Source organism: Lepidochelys olivacea (genome assembly GCF_965140295.1).
Source record: "Lepidochelys olivacea isolate rLepOli2 genome assembly, chromosome: 9".
In the NCBI taxonomy this organism is placed as follows: Eukaryota; Metazoa; Chordata; order Testudines; family Cheloniidae; genus Lepidochelys; species Lepidochelys olivacea.
Window position 1 is genome coordinate 61,555,739 of NC_140419.1, and position 20,405 is coordinate 61,576,143.

The following is a 20,405-nucleotide window of genomic DNA, read 5'->3' on the forward strand; positions in this document are numbered from 1 at the left end:
GCCAAGAGTCCCAATAATGAAGATTTCACTGCACCCAATATCTTCGGTTTCAGTTTCAATATGGCATCACATAGTATCAGGTTCTCCACAATTTTCCTCAACTCCACAAAGATCAGCACCTCTTTCAGAAGAGTGTATTCTTCTGCCTCATCATCATTTTCAATCTATAACAGAAGTCCATTGCCTAGCACTGCCTCCTTTTCTCCTCAGTCAACTTGTGAAGGGGTCCCTGAGAAAAGGGTTTCAAGATGTTGTTCTTCTTCTCATCATACAAGACAGTTCAGGAAGATCTCAGAATTGTTGGATCCCTCCCTCTTGGACCCACATGCCATATCCATATGGGATGCAATCCTGGCCATATGTCCTCCTTGGAGCCCACAGCTCCGTTCACTCCATATTCTTCTAAAGCTCCTCTAGTTAGATCCACCTTAGGATATTTATCTGTATCACAACCATCTCATCCACCCCACAAAGTGCTTCTCAACACCTGGTTCAAGAATTCCTGAGAATTCCCAAGGCATCCAAGAGGATGACAACATGGATTGCTATGATGACACTTTGGTTCCATTAGCTATTTCTTCATTTCCTTATGAAGTTATTAATCCTTAGGTGCCTTCCACTGTCAAGGACTTAAAGGCCTTGCAGAACCTTCTGAAGAGGATCGCTGACACCTTAAAAATTCCTAGCAGGTGGTGCAAGAACAGTCACATAGAATGTTTGATTCTATTGCACACTGTTTATGAGGGCTGTTTGGCGATACCCATTAATGGAGGCATTCTCGATCAAAGAATGGCAGACCCTGGCCTCCATCTCAGCTACCTCCAAAAGAGCAGGCTGTTGCTTTCATTTTCCAAGTAAAGGCTCTGAGAACTTTATACTCACCTGGTTTCAGGTTCATTGGCTGCTGCCTATGCACAGTCAGCCAAGATTTACTCTTAGAGACAAAGAACCAAAGAAGTTGGACCTATTTGAGAGGAAGGTCTATTCCTTGCTTAGCCTTCAAGCCAGTATTGCAAAATGCCAGGTTTTGCTACCCCAAGTATGATTGTCTCCAGAGGGAGCGTCTGCCAGTTCTTGTGTAAAGTTCCACAGGATTCTAGGGTTGAATTTAAGTTCCTGTATTTAGTGGGTCCTTGCAACAGTGGTTCTTCAAGCTGCATTTGATGCCTCCAACACTGCCACAAGTTCAATGGTAGCTGCAGACACCATGTGTACAGTGTCTGGGCTCCAGACAGCCCAATAAAGGATTTACCCTTTGATGCTCATGGCCTCTTTAATTCTAAAGCACATGAAGCATTGCACGCATTGAAAGATACCAAACTGATGCTTCATTCCCTAGACCTTTACACCCCAGCCCAAAGGAGGAAACCATTCAAACCACAGCACCAAGTGAGATAGATGCCTCCTTCCTCTTATTTTTAACAGCGGGGACCATCAGAAACCTTTAAGAAGAGGCCTTATTATCAGAAGCAAAGGGGTTCTGCTGTAGTATCTCACAACACATCAGGCCCGAGGCAGCAAGTTTGATGCCACAGTTGAATGCCTGAACCAAATCGAGCATTTCTTCCCTCCATTTGACATTTGCCTCTCTGATGCATTGGCTGCAATTACTAGACTGCTGGGTCTCAGAGTCATCCAGAAGGGCTATGATATACAATTCCAATCTGTGCCTACTCCCCGCCCTCCAAACCATCCTTTTTCAGGGACCCCTCTTGTGAGAGCATGTTTTCATCACTAATCTCGTAGAATTCCCCAGAATGGCTGTTAGGGATTGATGTTTGCATCTCGAAGTCCCACAGACAGTCTGGTGACAGATGTCCCCAAACAGGACTGGGGAGAGCACAGCTAACTCATCTGCTAACCCAAGATTTATGGTCCACCTACAGAATCCTAACTACACATAAACATACTAGAACTTGAGGCAGCTTGTCCAGTTTGCAGAGCATTTCTATCTCTGATTCATGTCCATCTCATAGCCTTACTCTTATCTGAATTCTAAAATAATGCAATGGATGTTCTCAGTAGAAAATGCTCTTTTCCTATGAATGTTCCCTCAAAAACTCAGTTTTATTGAGAACTTTTCAGAAGTGGGCCCTTCCCACCATAGATCTGTTTCCAACCAGTCTAAACAACAAATGTCCCATGCTTTGCTCCAGGGGAGGAAGAAGTCCGGGCTCCCTCTCAGATGCATTTCTGATTCATTGGGACAGGAATCTGCTCTAAGGGTTTTTCCCGCGATCCCTCTGATCCACAGTGTTCTTACGGAAATAAAACTAGACAGGGCTCAAGCCATCTTAATAGCCCTGGCATGGGCATGACAATTTTTGTACTCAAATATGGTACATCTATTGATTCAACCGCAATTCAAGCTACCAGTCACTCTAAACATCATATCCCAGAACTGAGATCTGATTCTAAACCCAGATCCAATGTCCTGAAGATAGATGTTGCTCAGCAGAGGTACAGAACATTCTCATTCAGAGCCAAAATCCTTCAAGGCTTATGGGGCCAAATGGAAACGTTTTCAGTATGGGCTTTCCACCCTAACTTTTCTCCTGTGGGTGTGTCTGTTCCTCTCCTCCTAGATTACCTGTCTGTCATTGAAGCTTTCAGGATTCTCCAGAAGTTCTGTTAAGTTCACTTAGCAGCAATATCTCCAATACTACAGGGATGCATTTCCCCCGCCCCCCCTCCCCCTGGTTCTCCAGTAACCAAATTTTGGTAGGGGCTGTTCTGTCTGTTAAGGATTCCCCCCTTCCCCCTTAAACATACATGCAGTCCCCCTATCTCAGAGCCTCCGTTTCAACCTACATCGTTCTGTTCTTTGTGTTTTGTCTATTACGACAGCATTCTTAGATTGGTGCTCTACTTGCAAACCGAGACAATCCAAGCTCTGATGGTAGGACCACCTTCCATACGGACAGTTACTCCCCATTCTCAGTCTAAATTTCTGCCTCAAATGTTCTCGGTCTTTCACTTTAATCAGTTTATTCTCTTACGAGTGTTCTTTCCAAGACCTCACTCATCCCCTGCAGATGCTTCAGAGTTTTAAGTGCTATCTTATATTACCTCAAGAAGACAAAACCATTGCACAGAACACCCAGGCAATTTGTCTTCTGGTGATTAAGTCCAGAGGACTGGCTGTTCTGACACACACACACTCTCAAAATGGATGTCAAACTGTATTAGAATTTCTAGTGAACTGAATAAAGAGTTCAGGCAACCTCCTCAGCCCCTTTAAGAGACATCTCTGTACTCAAAATCTGTAGAGCAGCTCCTTGGATCTCCATACGTTCCTTTATAAGCGGCTACTCTTTAGTGTCAGCCTTTAGATCTGATACACAGTTTGGCAGGGCATTCTTACAGATCTTATTCAAATAGGACTCCTGGCACCCATCTGCCAGACACCTAAAGTGGGATCAGTGTGGGCAAATACTCAAAGAAGAAAGAATGGTTACTTACCTTACAGTAACTGGATTTCTTTGGGATCCTTTGTCTACACAGATCCCACCATCCACGCTCCCTTCCCCTGACTGTGGAGTCTCTTTGCCTTGGGATTTCTGTATTGGTGAAAGAACAGAGTGGAGGTTGGGGCCACTGAGCCCTTTATGTCCTCAGGTGAGGGGCTTGAGGACATGCAGGGGCATGAGTGGCCCCAACAAATACTGCTGGCAAAAAGAGCTATATCTCATGTGCATAGGGCCCAGAATGGGATCTGTGGAGGTAAAACGTCCCAAAGAGTCACAGTTACTGTAAGGACAGTAACTTTTCCCAGCTTTTCATGAGCCACAGGACAGAGTCACCACCACAACTTGACCTGCTGAGTAACTAGCTGTCTGGTGCACACAGCCCACTGCAGTGCTCCAGCTTGAGCCATGGGATTGGGCCAGAGGCTTAGGCAGAATCTGGTGGCACTGGTCTATTAGCGGCTGGAGGGCATGGGCTCAGGAAAGATGTTATCGATTGAACAGTCCTGAGTCAGCATTGCAGGGAGGGACGAGAGCAGGAGCCCTAGGAGGGACTCAGCTGGTACTCCCAAGTCTGCCATTTGATTCAGAGCAGGGCAGGGAATTGCTGGACAATCCCTGGGGCTGAGCCCTTCCAGTGGGAGTTGCTGGGGTGGATGGGAAGTGTGAGCCTCGACTGGGTTTTGTTTCTGAATTTGTTGTGGTATTTTGTACTCGTGCAGGTGAGACGTTAGTGGCACTGGGTAGAGCTGGGCAGTTTGGGCAGACGTGCCAATTTCCTCCACATGCCCCTTTGCTAGTAACCCTCAATCCTGACCTGCAGTTGTGAGCCACATGTACCCTGTACTTCCCCTAGACTGGCTTCTCAGTCATGTCAGATTGATCTGGTGGCTTGTGATGCACATACATGGGCACTAAAGTAAAAATACGTCCGATTGAAGCCTGGCTTCTAGCAGTGGCTGTTCAGGGCAGTGGGCAGCTGTGTACGGGGATTCCTCCAGCAGCGTTTGCAGCCAGCAGTGCAGGTTTCATTTCTCTGATGGTACCTTTGTGACACAGATCACAATCTAGCAGGTGAAACCCCTTCTTTGGAGACCTGGAACACCACCTATAGTGTCCCGAGTGGGCTGGGAGCAGAAATATGCAGTAAGATACCAAGCCCAGATTCCTGCCCAGGGACTCTGAGCTTCACTCTTGGTGCAAGAACAGTTTCTGTCCCTCCCTCCATCTCCTCCCCAGTTCCTAGGGAAACACTGTGCACCGCAAGAGTGAAAGTATGGGAGATGCCAACACCTAATTTTGCTTGTTTCAGAGGGGAAGGATGGGATTGGGTGCGACCTTCTGCTCAACCCTCCAGGAAGCTCTGATCAGGAGGAAGAGGAGCAAGAATCAGACAGCTTCATGTTTGAGTTCTCAGACAAGCCCCTGCTTCCTTGCTATAACCTCCAGGTGTCGGTCTCACGTGGGTGAGTGTTACTTCCTCTTTGCATAGCAAATCCTGGGCAGAGCAAATTTGGGACCAATTTGGGCAACCAGTGAACGTATTGAGAAGTGGAAGCAGGAACAGAGAACATGAGTCCTCAGGGTTAGCTGAGAGTGGAAGTAGGCCCCAGGCTGCCCTCAGAAGGGGGAAGAGCAATATGCAGAGTACATGGGCTGTCTCTATACTGAGCAACAGATGATGCCTGCTTGAGCGCTTTCGAGAGCCTTCGGCGGTTGCTCACCAAGGTAACAGGCTCTGTAGCATCCCAATAGAGAATGTTAATGCTTTGCACGTACCTTGCATATTCTATTGGTAGGTCTCAAAGCACTTTGCCAAGATGGGCGAAATGTCATTATCCTGATCTGACCAACTTCTGTTGGTGAGAGAGACAAGCTTTTGAACTTACACAAAGCTCTTCCTCAGGTCAGAAGAAGAAGAGCTTTGTGTAGCTCAAAAGCTTCTCTCTCTCTCTCTCTCTCCAACAGAAGTTGGTCCATTAACGGATATTACCTCACCCACCTTGTCGCTCATATCCTGGGACCAACACAGCTTTAGCACCACTGCAAACATTATCATTATGTGATAGTTGGGCGGTGGCGGCATGGAGAGGTTGCAAGTTCCCCAAGGTTACACAACAAGTCAGTAACAGAGTCAGGAATAGTACTCAAGTCTCTTGGTTCCCATTTTGGTGCACTACCCACTGCACAGAGTTGTCTCATAAAAACATAGAATATGGACCATTGTTCCATTCAGGAATGGAAGGGAGGACGCAAGCCTTACAAACCCCAAATAAAAAGACAAAAATAAGAGGTCAGTAATCCTGAACTTTTGGGTGGAGAATAGCACAGAGGTGTGAAAGGTCCAGACAAGAGCAGAGTTGTGAGACATGGGGGGAATTCCATTCAAGAAGAGAATAAAACGCCCCAGGCTATGTGGTTTAGGAAGGAGCTCAGACAGAGGCCTATAAAAGAATGAAAAATGCAGATGAGAGCAACAGTTTCAGTAGTTCATTTGTTTGTGAACTTCCTGTCCTAAACTCTTGTTTAGTATTGCTGAACACTTTTACAGCTCTGACTTCCTGCCCCAGAGGTGGGTGTGTTTCAGTGTCGTAAAGAATTGGGTGGAGATCTTTTGGGATACATTTACAAATTTAAAGTTATTCTTATTTACCCTTTTCCATAAAACAAGCACAGGAGTCACTGGATTAAAAGACATGTCATTTCAAAATACTTAAGAAATAATCTTTTTCGAAGTGAAGTGCTTTTAAGAACTACTTAGGATGCAATATGAGTTCCCTGATGAACTCTTTGCTGCAGGACATTGAGGCAAACAGATGGATACATTTCATAGCTAGAGTAAATGCATGTATATGAGTGACATCTACAGTTACATTAGCTAGGATAAAATCACAAGGCCTATCAATCTTTAATCTTTCTGGCATAAGCACATTGCCAGTTGAAGACCTGCAGGGATATCCCTGTGGGACAGTATGGCAGTGGTAGATGCATTCTGCTAGGAATTAGTTACTCTTGGCTTGCCATACTCAGGAACCTGAGCTCTTCATACACTAGGAAACCTGTCTTCGTTTTTCCCTCCATAGCTGCACTTGCTTCTGTTCAGCTCCAAGAGTGGCAGTAACAGCAGCAGCTTGTGTAGACTCGCCTCTGCTGCTGGGTTTTTTAATCATCATGTATGTCATCTGACTCTGCTCAAGTCTAAGCGACACAGTACTTAAACACCCCCATGCCCTGTCTACACTAGCACCCCCACAAGTTGAGCTGTGCCAGTTGTAGCAATGGGGGGAAGCATCCTAGCGTAAACAGAGCCTTGAGTTGAGTGGGGCAATTAAGTGGGGGGTTTCAGTTCGTTGGCAACCCTGAAAAATCAAAAACAAATGTCAGGTCATGGTGAGGACAGACCCACACTTACCGGTTTGTGAATCTAACCTGAAAAGTATTTCTGGCCAAAACTATTTAATGAATTTGTGTCAAATTCAGGGAGAGTTTTGAGACTACCAAAACTGAGGCTTTTGGCAAATCTATTTCTCTGAAAAATTTTGCGCAGCTGTAATTTTGAGTATTCATCTTTGTTTTCTCCATCTGTGAAATGGGGCCAGTGCCCACTTCACTGTGTGGGTGAGGGGTTGAGGCTTAGCTGATGTATGTAAAGCACTCTGAACACAAAAAGTGTTAACACAGGGTTCAGTCAAGGCTCCCTAGTTATGGCTGAAACTATGCTTCTCTTAGAATCAAGGCATCTGTCATGGCAAACTGAACCTGAATTCTCCTGCGTGGGCCATGGATTCTTTTCAATATGCCACGGATTTTTTGTGTTGACACCATGTAGCTGCACCCTATACGTATGCAGGGGCAGCTGAGGAGAGGACAGTTGGGCCACTTGGCACCCGGGAGATTGCTTCAAACTGTAGGATAAGTACAGTTCTTCTTCGAGTGCTTGTTCACATCCATTCCACATTAGGTGTGCGCGCGCTGCATGCACGAGCGTTGGAAACTTTTTCCTTTAGCGGCTCCCGGCGGGCCCCCCGAGTGGCGCCACTGCATCGTGCATGTATTCCCGTGCCGGCCCGACCCCCTCCAGTTCCTTCTTACCGTCCATGGCGGCGTTGGAACAACCTCCCCCCCACCCCATAGAAGAGCAGTCCCTTAGCCTTTAGAGTAGCTGTTATCAGTTAGTCCACATACAGACTGTGGACACTTAAATCATTAGGTGCTTGGAGGCCTCCAGCACCTGCCCCGGGCCCACGGCTTCAAGGCTTGCACCACGTGCCACAAACCTATGCCAGTTAGTGACATTCCACGACTCGTGTCTACGTAGCCTGGGAGACGGACATCAAACTGAAAGGTGTAAGATTTGCAAGGCGTTTAAGTCAAGGACAAGGAAAGAAAGAGACTTTTGCCTAAAGCAACTGTTGATGGAGGCCGCATTGCAGCTGCCGGGCCTGGAGCCCTGGATGTGCGTTGAGCGCTGGCGTTCTATTTGGAGCTCTCCAAGCCCTTTCGCAAATCCACGTAGCTATTTGTGGCTGTAGCCAAGAGGATAGAATCATAGAATCATAGAATATCAGGGTTGGAAGGGACCCCAGAAGGTCATCTAGTCCAACCCCCTGCTCGAAGCAGGACCAATTCCCAGTTAAATCATCCCAGCCAGGGCTTTGTCAAGCCTGACCTTAAAAACTTCTAAGGAAGGAGATTCTACCACCTCCCTAGGTAACGCATTCCAGTGTTTCACCACCCTCTTAGTGAAAAAGTTTTTCCTAATATCCAATCTAAACCTCCCCCACTTCAACTTGAGACCATTACTCCTCGTTCTGTCATCTGCTACCATTGAGAACAGTCTAGAGCCATCCTCTTTGGAACCCCCTTTCAGGTAGTTGAAAGCAGCTATCAAATCCCCCCTCATTCTTCTCTTCTGCAGGCTAAACAATCCCAGCTCCCTCAGCCTCTCCTCATAACTCATGTGTTCCAGACCCCTAATCATTTTTGTTGCCCTTCGCTGGACTCTCTCCAATTTATCCACATCCTTCTTGAAGTGTGGGGCCCAAAACTGGACACAGTACTCCAGATGAGGCCTCACCAATGTCGAATAGAGGGGAACGATCACGTCCCCTAATAAAAGGCCTCCTAGTGTCGGCGCAGCGGATTTCATCTTGCTGCATCCGGGCATGCTATGAGCTCGCAGGTGTTCTGGCCCCGATGATCACAGCCCACTCGACCAGGGCGCAGGCGACTTCCATGGCGTTCCTGTCACAGGTCCCGATCCAGGAGATCTGTAGACCAGCCACCTGGTCCTCGGTGCACACCTTCATGACCCACTATGCAGTCAACCAGCAGGCCAGAGAGGATGCAGCAGTTGGCAGAGCGGTCCTCCGAGCAGTTGTTCCGTGACTCCTACCCTCCTCCAGAAATAAGCTTGTAATTCACCTAATGTGGAATGGATGTGAACAAGCACTTTCTCATAACTGTTGTTCTTCGAGATGTGTTGTTCACTTCCATTCCACCACCCACCCTCCTACCCCTCTGTCGGAGTCGCCAGCAAGAAGGAACTGGAGGGGGTCGGGCCGGCAGGGGTATATATGCACGGGACAGTGGTGCCACTCGGGGGACCCCGCCAGCCCAACGGGAGCCGCTAAGGGAAAAAGTTTCTGATGCTCGTGCACGCAGCGCACGCACACCTAATGTGGAATGGATGTGAACAACACATCTCGAAGAACAACAGTTACGAGAAAGTAAGTAACTGTTTTTTGCAGTTAAAACGATCAGTAGTAAGTGAGTTAATATGAACACTACCATTATGTTGGGCTTCAGTGCTAATTTCCCCTTCAGATGAACGAACCATTCCAACTGCTAAGTGTACATCCATGCTACAGCTGGAAGTGTAGTTCCCAGCTTGGGTAGATAAACGTGCTAACAGTATAGCTCTAGCAGCTTAGGCTAACCACCTGAATACGTACGTAGGATGTATGGGATTGTACTCTGGGGTGCTAGCCTGAGCAGCTGCCCCTGCCACCGTGGCTACTCTGCTGTTTTTAACTCACTACCCCAATAAGAGCTAGTGCATATTCATCTACACAAGCTGGGTATTGCACCTCCAGCTTCCATGGCTAAACAGCAGAGTAAAAGAGGCAGTTAGAGGCAAAAAGACATCCTTTAAAAACTGGAAGTCAGATCCAACTGAAGAAAATGGAAAGGAGCATAAACTCTTGCAATCAAGTGTAAAAGTATAATAAAGCAGGCCAAGAAAGACTTCAAAGAGCAACCAGCTAAGGACACACAAACTCATAGCAATAAATAAATTAAGTACATCAAAAGGAGGAAACCTGCCAAACAGTGGGGCCGCTGGATGGTCGGGGTGCTAAAAGAGCACTCAAGGAAGACAAGGTTGTTGTTCAGAAGCTAAATGAATTCTTTGCATCGGTCTTCACTGAAGAGGATATGCGGGAGACCCCTACGCATGAAACATTCTTTTTAGGTGATAAATCTAAGGAACTGTCCCAGATTGAGGTGTCAGTAGAGGAGGTTCTGGAACAAACTGATAAACAGAAATAAGTCACCAGGACCAGATGGTATTCATCCAAGAGTTGTGAAAGAACTCAAATACGAAATCGCAGAACTACTAGCTATGGTATGTAATTTATGGCTTAAATCAGCCTTTGTGCCAGATGACAGGAGGGTAACTAATGCAATGCTGATTTTTTAAAAAAGGATCCAGAGGCAATCCTGGCAATGCCTGGTACTAAAGGTAGTCTTACTAGCCTGTAAAAGTGGTTGAAACTATAGTAAGGAACAGAATGATCAAACCCATAGATGAACACGAGATGCTGGGGAAGAGTCAACAAGGCTTTTGGAAAGGGAAGTCACGCCTCACTAATCTATTAAAATTCTTTGAGGAAGTCAACAAGCATGTGGACAAGTATGATCCAATGGATACAGTGCCCTTGGACTTTCAGAAAGTCTTTGACAAGGTCCCTCACCAAAGGCTCTTAAACAAACTAAGCAATCATGGAATAAAAGGGAAGATTCTCTCCTGGATCAGGTTTCAGAGTAGCAGCCGTGTTAGTCTGTATCCGCAAAAAGAAAAGGAGTACCTGTGGCACCTTAGAGACTAGAAGTGAGCTGTAGCTCACAAAAGCTTATGCTCTAATAAATTTGGTAGTCTCTAAGGTGTCACAAGTACTCCTTTTCTTTCTCCTGGATCAGTAACTGCTTAAAAGATAGGAAACAAAGGGTAGGAATAAATGGTCAGTTTTCACAATGGAGAAATGGAAGTAGCAGGCTCCCTCAAGGATCTGTACTGGGACCTGTGCTGCTCAATGTATTCAGAAATGATCTGTACAAAGGAGGTGAACAGTGAGGTGTCAAAATTTGCAGACAATACAAAATTACTCAAGATAGTTAAGACCAAAGTTGAGAGTGAAGAGTTACATGGGAGTCTCAGAAAACTGGGTGACTGGGAAACAAAATGGCAGATGAAGTTCAATGTTGATAAGTGCAAAGTAATGCATATTGGAAAACACAATCCCAACTATACATATAAAATGATGGGGTCCAAATTAGCTGTTACCACTCAAGAAAGAGTCACTGTGGGTAGTTCTCTGAAAACATCTGCTCAATGTGCAGCGGCAGTCAGAAAAGCTAACGGGGTCAGGAACTATTAGGAAAGGTTTAGATAATAAAACAGAAAATATCATAATGCCACTATATAAGGCCATCGTACACCCACATCTTGAATATTGCATGCAGATGTGGTTGCCCCATCTCAAAAAAGACACATTAGAATTGGAAAAGATATAGAGAAGGCAACAAAAATGATTGGGGTATGGAACAGCTTCCATAGGTGGAGAGAATAAAAAGACTGGAATTGTTCAGCTTGGAAAAGAGATGACTGGGGTGGGGGGGATTTGATAAAGGTCTATACAATCATGAATGCTATGGAGAAAGTGAATAAGAGTGTTTATTTACCTCTTCACATCACACAAGAATCTAGGGCTCACCCAATGAAATGAATAAGCAGCAGGATTAAAATGTAATGCATAGTTAACCTGTGGAACTCATTGCCATGGGATGTTGTGAAGGCCAAACCTATAACTGGTTTCAAAAAGAATTAGATGAGTTCATAGAGGATAGGTCCATCAATGCCTATTAGCCGGATAGTTACGAACCCAACCCCATGCTCCGGGTGTCTCTAAACCTCCAACTGCTAGAAGGTGGGACTGGACAACAGGTGGTGGATCACTCAGTTGTCCTGTTCTGTTCATTTCCTCTGAAGCATCTGGCATTAGCCACTGTCAGGGATAGGATATTTGGTTCTATGGAGCATTGGTCAGACCAAGTATGGCCGTTTTTATGTTCTAGCATAAATGCACTCTTAGAAATATTCTTCAGCTGAGATTCTGGAGTACGGTGATGTGTCAATAGGTGGATTTTCCTGACTGAGTTCATGGCATGCACCTTGACTTGCAAACCTTAGCTTTTGATGTGAAAAGGACTTTTCTTTCAAACTCTTCATGACTGCTATTGATAGGACTATAATATTTTGCTTAAACTGCAAAAAAACAAACAAACAAAAAGGCAACATAAAAATGATCACTCCTCTTTCGGTCCCTGCTTACTGGAAAAATGTGAATGTTTCCCCATTTACATATTCCTACTGTCTAAATGGACATGTGCTCATGGATAGGATTGATAGCCAGAAACTCAAAAGCCCTTAGCATTGCTCATCACTAAGTGGGTTACTGTTATAGCAGACAGACATTTCAAGTGGCAGTGTTTAGTGTTTAACTTTCAATTGCAAAAACTGAAAGGCTCCAGTGTAAGTAATTTTGACAGGGAAATGTGTCCAGTGCCAGTTTGCAGAGGACAGAGTGGAGGTGGAAATAAGTGGTGGTATTTCCTCAGACTGCCATATTCTGAGCTTCACCCAGTCGTGATGCCAAAATAAAACAATGCAGATCTTCATAACAATCGCCCCTCGTTTTTCTTGCATGCTTTAACTGGCAGTGACCATGCAAAAGAGTGTTTAAAAAATTGGGTTTATCCTGCTGCATTGTTTTTGTTTCTTTGACTTATAAAGGAAGGGCTGGAACGTGAAGGTTTTTTCACTAGTTTTTTGCCTTAAGCCTTCTTTACACACACACATTGTACTGTTTAATTAAATTAGTTAGGCCCTGACATAGTTGAGTGGTGCAGCCCCCAAGTATAGATGCTCTGAAATAGATTTGAGAGGCCTGAAAGTGACTTTAGCTTAGTGCCCACATGAGGGGCTTGGCACCAGTTAAACTAAACCAGTTTCTAAACTGATTTAGTTATAGTACAATCCTTGTTACAAGATGTAAAAACTCCTTTCCCTTAATTGCTCAGCTTTTACTCTCTTGACTCTTGTGATTTCACCATTGCACTAGTTCTTCAGCCCATCAGTCTAGACAGGATCTGAATTTCTCATGCTTAAAATGAAGTAGAAATAAAAACTCCGGTGGGCGGCAATGGACACTTCAGCTTTTCTTGATGCATCATAACAAAAACTGGGAGGGGCACCACCCCAGCTTTCCTTTGGTACCTGGTCCGCATTCCCACCCTGCTTGTCCAGTCCAGGCAGAGTTTCTCAGATCCACATGGACACAGTACAGCCCAGTACATGTATTGTTTGTATATGCAATGTATGACTATACTTGGCTGTGGAGGACCGCAGCTGTTGTGAATGTGGCACTTGGACATCACACTACATTTGGAGGAGGGAGGTCTCTGGCAGCTGTGAAGGAGCAACCAGTACAATTCAGCTGGTGAAGTTTTTGGCATCAACATTGTTTGCTCTTGCCCAGAGACTGCCCTTATGTGCTAGCTGTTACACAAGAACACAACATGACAAGTCCCAAAGAGCTTACATTGAAGTCTTTTCACCACATGTTGTGGTATGCACATAGGTCATTATGTGCTGCAAATAATTTGACACACAGTTTTTATGCACATAACCCTATATCTGACAAAGAGACCACAGTTCAGGAAGACTTCTGCATTGGATGCTTTATTTCAAAATAAGATAGAAGCTGAATGGTGCCTGGTTTGGCCTTCCTTCTAGCTGCCACTGATTTCCCCACCTCAAATCAAGTCTGTGTGTTAGGCCAGCAACTTGTACCAAAGACTGGGCCTGAGACCTTCCTGGATATGTCCCTGTGCAGCTTCAAAATACCACCTGGAGTAGGTTTACTGAGGAGGAACCCAGTGAATTCCAGACTGACTTTCCTCTTTGGAACAAGAGGAGAACTGGGCCTCCTCGGTCCCGACCTATCTTGTAAGGATAGTTCTTAAGGGCTGCAGGAGAATGAGCTCCCACAGTGGATTTCGCAAGGTTCATGGGAGCATCCTTTCTTCCTTTTTATAGACCTAGGAAATTCCATCAGAAAACACAGGGCTCATTAAGGCTAGACAGTTAGCAGCCAGAAGTCAGAGGATGCCAGGCCTCATGTAATAAGGCATTATGATAGAGGCTTAAAGACATGCACATACTGCATTATTGAAAAAATAGTATATCATACAGCTGTTCTGACAGCCTTGAAAGCTGAGCAGTGACTGAGGTGGGCTCAGTGCGAACTTTGGCCTTCCCTGACTTCAGAGTGTTTGAGTGCAACTTGGACCTTCACCCAACACAGTGCAGTTGATGGAATTTCTCAGGATTTTTGTGTACTCCCCATAAGTGTAAGTTACTGAAGCCTGTGCCTGGGAATGACAGAAGTGCCAAGTGTTCTCTTGCCATCACCAGAGCTGGACTACTGCTGATAGCTGGATTTTCCAGCATCCCAAGCATGTGTACATTTATTGCTACATCTGGCAGGCCATGAGACCACCAGATCTTCACTCATATGCTGATTGCAGGCTTGCTTTTGTCCTGTTTGAGTTCCAATGCAGTGTTAGAGACCACTATCACAAAGCAGTGCTGTAACTGTCTTCTCTCAAAGCAACTGGCAGACAGTTTCCAAATAGCACCAACTGCTAATACCTAGCTGGAACACTTTGTTAGACCAGCTGCTAGCGCCTTCTTGCAATTAAAGTGAGTTTGATGGTAATGAGACCAGGCCCTCACTCAAGAAGCCATCACTAGACATTAATGACCTCACTAGTCTATTCAGGGGTAGTACCATATGACTGGAGAATAGCTCACAATGTACCTCTATTTAAGAAACAGGGGAAAGTGAACTGGGCAATAACATACTCGTTAGTCTTGCAAGGCTTTAGAACAAATTGTGAAGGAAAGGATAATTACATTCATGGAGTTAAATGGTAGAGTTGGATGTGATGCAACATAGGTTTACCAAAGGTAGATCATGCCAGGGTAACCTGACTTCCTTCTTTGAGACAATAACTGATTCTTTTAGAGAAGGGAAGTGCAGCAGATCTAATATACTTGTGCTTCAGTAAATCATTTGGCACAGTACCACATGGGAAATTATTAAATAAATTATGGAGAATGGGGATCAGTACAAGCATTGTAAGGTGGATAAGGAACTGACTAAATGGAAGAAGGCAACAGGTTGTTGTGAAAGGTGAATTATCGGACAGGATGGAGGTTACTAGTGGAGTGCCTCATGGATTGGCCTTGGGACCGTCTTAGTCAATGTTTTTATTAACGAGCTTGGCACAAAAAGCAGGAGTGTGCTAATGTAGTTTGCCAATGATACAAAGGTGGGAGGCATCATCAGTACAGAGGACGATCAGAACATTATACAAGAAGATCTGAATAAACTTGAAGACTGGAGTGACAGAAATGGGATGAAGTTCAATGCACTTAGGGTCTAATAATAAGAATTTCTGCTACAAGCTGGGGTTCATCAGTTGGAAAGGGCAGAGATGGAGAGAGACTTGGATGACTGGGTCGTCAGGATGACTATGAGCCACCAATGTGATGCAGCTGTAAAAAAGGTAAATGTGATCCTAGGATGTATCAGGCAAGGCATTTCTAGTGGAGGCTGGGAAGTATTAATGCCATTGAAATTCTGTGTACAATTCCAGTCACCCATGACTGGAACAGGTGCAGAAAAGACCAGGAGAATGGAGGGCCTATCTTACAAGAGGAGATGGGAAGAGCTTGGCTTATTTAGCTTAGCCCTGAGAAGACTGAAAGGGGATCTGTTTGCTCTCTGTAAATACATCAGGAAGGTAAATACCAGGGATGGAGAAGAGCTCTTTGAGATAAAGGATGCTGTTGGCACAAGAACAAATGAGTATAAACTGGCCATGAACAAATTTTGGGCTGGAAGTTAGAAGTAGGTTTCTAACCATCCGAGTAGTGAGGTTCAGGAACAGCCTTCTAGTACAAGTTGTGAAGGCAAACAACTTAATCAGTTTTGAGAGAGAGTGGGACAAAATTTCTGAGTCTGATTGTATGATGGGGTTGCTTTTGATAGTGGGGGATGGGCTTGGTAGCCCCGGGGGCGGAGGGTCTCTTCTAGATTATTTTATGTTTCTAAAAGTTCATGCTTCAGGGCTTCAGACCGCCATCTGCAAGGGTCAGGAAGGGATTCTCCCTCTTCCCCGCCCATGTATTCTATCTTTTTTTAAAATCTCTTTCCTCTAAAACATCAGGGATGGCCTCGGCTGGAGATGGGACATAGGATGGGGTGGGCCAGTGCTCTGAGGTGGCACTGAGCATTCTCTCTCTCCCAGGTGCTTGGCTGGATGGTTCTTGCTCACATGCTCAGGGTCTAGCTCAGAGGTGGGCAAACTATGGCCTGCAGGCGACATCTGGCTCGCGAGACCCTCCTGCCTGGCCCTGAGCTCCTAGCCGGGGAAGCTAGTCCCCAGCCCCTCCCCTTCTATCCCCCCCCTCCCCCCCAGCCACGCTGCCGTGTGGGCAGCAGAACTGCATGCTCCTGCCACTTTGAGTGGCATGGTAAGGGGGTGGCGGCGACACACGAGCGGCAGTGCGGGGGTTTGGTACGGAGTCTCAGGGGTCAGTCAGGGGACAGGGAGCGGTTAGGGGTGGGGGATACTGGGGGGCAGTCAGGGGACAGGGAGTAGAGGACGGTTGGATGGGGCGGAGGTTCTGGGGCGGTCGGGGGGGTTAGATAGGGCGTGGGAGTCCTGGGGGGCCTGTCGGCAGGGGGGTGAATAGGGGCTGGCGGTCAGTCAGGGGACAGGGAGCAGGGGGCGTTGGATGGGGGTGGGTCCCGGGGGGCAGTTTGGGGCAGGGGACCCTGGGAGGGAGTGGTCAGGGGACAAGGAGCAGTGGGGGTTGGATGGGGAGCAGATAGGGGGCCGAGGCTAGGCTGTTTGCGGGGGCACAGCCTTCCCTACCTGGCCCTCTGTACCATTTTGCACCCTGATGTGGCCCTCAGGCCAAAAAGTTTGCTTACCCCTGGTCTAGCTGATTGCCATAGGTGGTTGAGAAGGAGTTTTCCACAAGGTCAGATTGGCAGTGACTTTGGGGGGTTTTGCCTTCCTCTGCAGTGTGTGTGGGTGCGGGTCACTTGCCTGGATTATCTGGGTATCTCTCACTTAATCATCTCCCTGCCATAGCAGGGGCCTCAGATACAGTGTGCCTTGTTCTCTACCTGTAGCACATAACAGTCTAGTCTCCTGTGGACTGAGATACTTTGGTCTCATCTCAGTTGTTGGGTTCAGTGTGTGAGTGCTGGGTGGTGTTGGTGGCTTGTTATATACAGGAGGTCAGACTAGGTGATCCTTTCTGGCCTTACACTCTATGACTTTGACAAGACAGCTCTGGATTAATCTGGAGTCCTCCAGGCCTGGATCCCTATCATTCTAGTTTCTGGCCTGGGAATAGTTCACAGACAGGACCGGGTCAGGGTCAGTGATCTTCTGGCTGTGCAGACACATCACATGTCCGGGCTGCTGCAGTTGGCAGTCTTTCATTGATCATGCTCTGCTACTTATCTGCCCCTGAGGGTCCAGCAGGAGGAGATGGTAGTTGGTAGAAGGCTCTGCACCCTTCTACAAGGTTTTAGGGGCCATGTTGGGCAATTTAATATCCATCAGAGGTCCTTCTCATGGGGGATCCTTTCAGCTCAGCATTTACCTTCAGGGGTTCGTGAGCTATTTGAGGCTTCCATGACACTGCTCCATATCTCCTCATCCACTTCAGGCAGTGCCTGCTTCAGAGGGACCTGGCTGGCTCGCCACCCTCAGAGTGGTTAGAAGGGGAAAGTACCATGAGGAATTGATGAGGCTTAAGGTTGCTCCACTGCTACTGTGGTACAGCCATCCCTTGCCAGAGAGATTCACTGTCATAGCCATGGGGCCCCTGGCTACTCATGGGTTCCCAAGGAGCCTCAGTGAACGAACGAACAAACAAACAAAGGGAACCAATGCAGAGAGAGACTGACTGGAAATCCTGTGTGTTATAGGAATCTGGGAGATTGCAGGTAACTCTGCAGGGACCAAATGCTCAAACCGAGCTGCGCTTTCCTAGCGGGCTGTCCCTTTAAAGCAGCTGTTGGCTTTAATCCTGAAAGCACTGCCTAGTTTGGGATGTGGCATCTGTAGGGACCACATCAGTTACTGAGATCAGCATCACACTCTTGCTGACAGTCCTAGATCTGCCCTTGGAGCTGGGGGCAGGGAGCACTGCTGTGCAACTTGGTCACGAGCATCTGAGGTGGCTGACTTGCAGAGCTTGTTGTGAGATGCATCTTCCTGGTCCAGCCCACACTAGCCAATCGGCTTGGGTGAGCCTGTGCAGGGAGAGAAGCTGCCGTGGTGCCTGTTTAAGGTATCATGCTGCTGCTGTTACTTTGCAGGGAGAACTCAAAAGCAGCAGGTCCCAGGTGCATGAAAGCCAGTCACTCAGGGTCATTCCACATGGGGCTTGAGGACCTGGGGGTGTGCAGGAAGACTTGTTCCTTTGTGGGGAGAGAGGTCTGGAGAGATGTCAAGCCCTGCGATCATGCAGGGCATGGAGTGACTGAACTTCCAGAGTGGGAAAGTCTTGGGCATTTATCTCAGGAAGAGGGAGTGTGAGGATGAGCAGGGGACAATTGGGGGCATTCAAAAGGTGTGCATGGTGGGGGGGAGAGGCGGTAACTGCTCCTCCCCTTCCTTGACTCCGTGAGTTGGGCTGGAACGGGAGGCAACCAGTTCAAGCCTGAGGGGAGCACAGGGGCCCAGCATGTGAGTGCTCCAGTGGAGATTAGGCCATGAAGTGCACTTGCCCAGCAAGGTGTCAGTTTCACTAGCCAGTCTGGCCAATGGCTTCTTCCTTCTGTAATGGGCTCCAACTCCCAGGACAAGACAGAGTCAAGGGCAGGCCTGAATTCTTGATCCCTGGCATTGTGGGGGATGGGTTGTTCAATGTGGCTTTGGAGGGGAGGCCCTAGCCTCATCGATTCTAAGGCCAGAAAGGACCATTGTGATCATCTAGTCTGATGTACTGTATGCTATAGGCCGTAGAACTGCCCCCAAATAATTCCTAGAGCAGATCTTCTAGAAAAACATCCAGTCTGGATTTAAAAATGGTCCTTCATGGAGAATCCACAACAGCTCTTGGTAAGTTGTTCCAATGGTTAATTACCCTCTTTGTTAAAAATGTACACCTTATTTCCAGTCTGAATTTATAGAGCTTCAACTTCCAGCCATTGGATTGTGTTATCGCTGCTAGATTGAAGAGCTTACTATTAAATATTTGTTCCCCATGTAGGTATTTATAGACTATAATCAAGTCACTCCTTAACCTTCTTTTTGTTAAGATAAATAGATTGAGCTCCTTGAGTCTGTCACTCAGAGGCATGCTTTCTAATCCTTTAATCATTCTCATGGCTCTTCTCTGAACCCTCTCCAATTTATCAACATCTCTCTTGAATTGTGGTCACTAGAACTTGTCGCAGGATTCTGGTAGAAGTCACATCAGTGGCAAATACAAAGTAGAATAACCTCTGTACTCCTATTTGAGATTCCCCTGTTTATGCATCCCAGAATCGCATTAGCTCTTTTGGCCACAGAGTCGCATTGGAAGCTCATGTTTAGCAGATTATCCTCCACCTCCCCCAAATCTTTTTCAGAGTCACTGCTCTGCAAGATGGAGACCCTATCCTAGAAGTATGTCCTACATTCCTTGTTCGTAGGTGTATGCATTTACATTTAGACATGTTAAAATACATGTTGTTTCCTTGCACACAGATTACCAAGCGATCCAGATCTCTCTTTCTGTTGTGTTAATAATTTACCTCTCCCCCAATTTTTGTGTCATCTGCAAACTTTATCAGTGATGATTTTGGTTTATTTCAGGTCATTAATAAAAATGTGAAATATCATGGGGTAAAGAACTGATCCCTGCAGGACACCACTAGAAACACATCCCGCTTGATGATTCCCTGTTCACTATTACATTTTGACATGTATCTGCCAGTTTTTAATCCATTTAATGTGTGCCATGTTAATTTTAATCTTTCTAGTTTTTAATCAAAATGTCATGCTGTAGCAAGTCAAATGCCTTACAGAAATCTAAGTATCAGCAGTATTACGTTTATCTACCAAACTTGTAATTTTGTCAGGAAAAAAAAAAGTTAGTTTGACAGGATCTATTTTCCACAAACCCATGTTGAATGCATTAATTATATTATCCTCCTTTAATTCTTTATTAATCAAGTCCCATATTAGCCACTCCATCATATGGGGATTAGTGTCAGACTGACAAGCCTGTAATTAGCCGAATCATCCCATTTACCCTTTTAAAATATTGGCACAATGTTAGTTTTCTTCCAGTCTTCTGGAACTTCCTTGGTGTTCCAAGACTTATTGAAAATTAACATTAACAATCCAGTGAGCTCCTCAGTCAGCTCTTTTAAAACTCTTGGATGCAAGTTATCCAGACCTACTGAGTTACAAATGTCTAACTTAAGTAGATGCTGTTTAACATCCTCCAGCGAGAATGTTAAACAGAATGGAAAGAGTGTAATCATATGATATGTTTGTCATCTGTTTTTTGCCAAA

General features: G+C 46.0%; 1 protein-coding gene across 2 annotated transcripts in view; it reads left to right on the plus strand.

Moving 5' to 3' along the window:
* The window catches only part of BCORL1 (BCL6 corepressor like 1), a 47,364-nt gene that overhangs the window by 24,348 nt on the left and 2,611 nt on the right, over positions 1-20,405 (plus strand). For both annotated transcript variants that reach the window (XM_084638840.1, XM_084638841.1), the window contains one exon: positions 4,780-4,933. In XM_084638840.1, the coding sequence (XP_084494966.1) occupies positions 4,780-4,933 (154 nt within the window). The remainder of the gene's footprint in view (positions 1-4,779; positions 4,934-20,405) is intronic.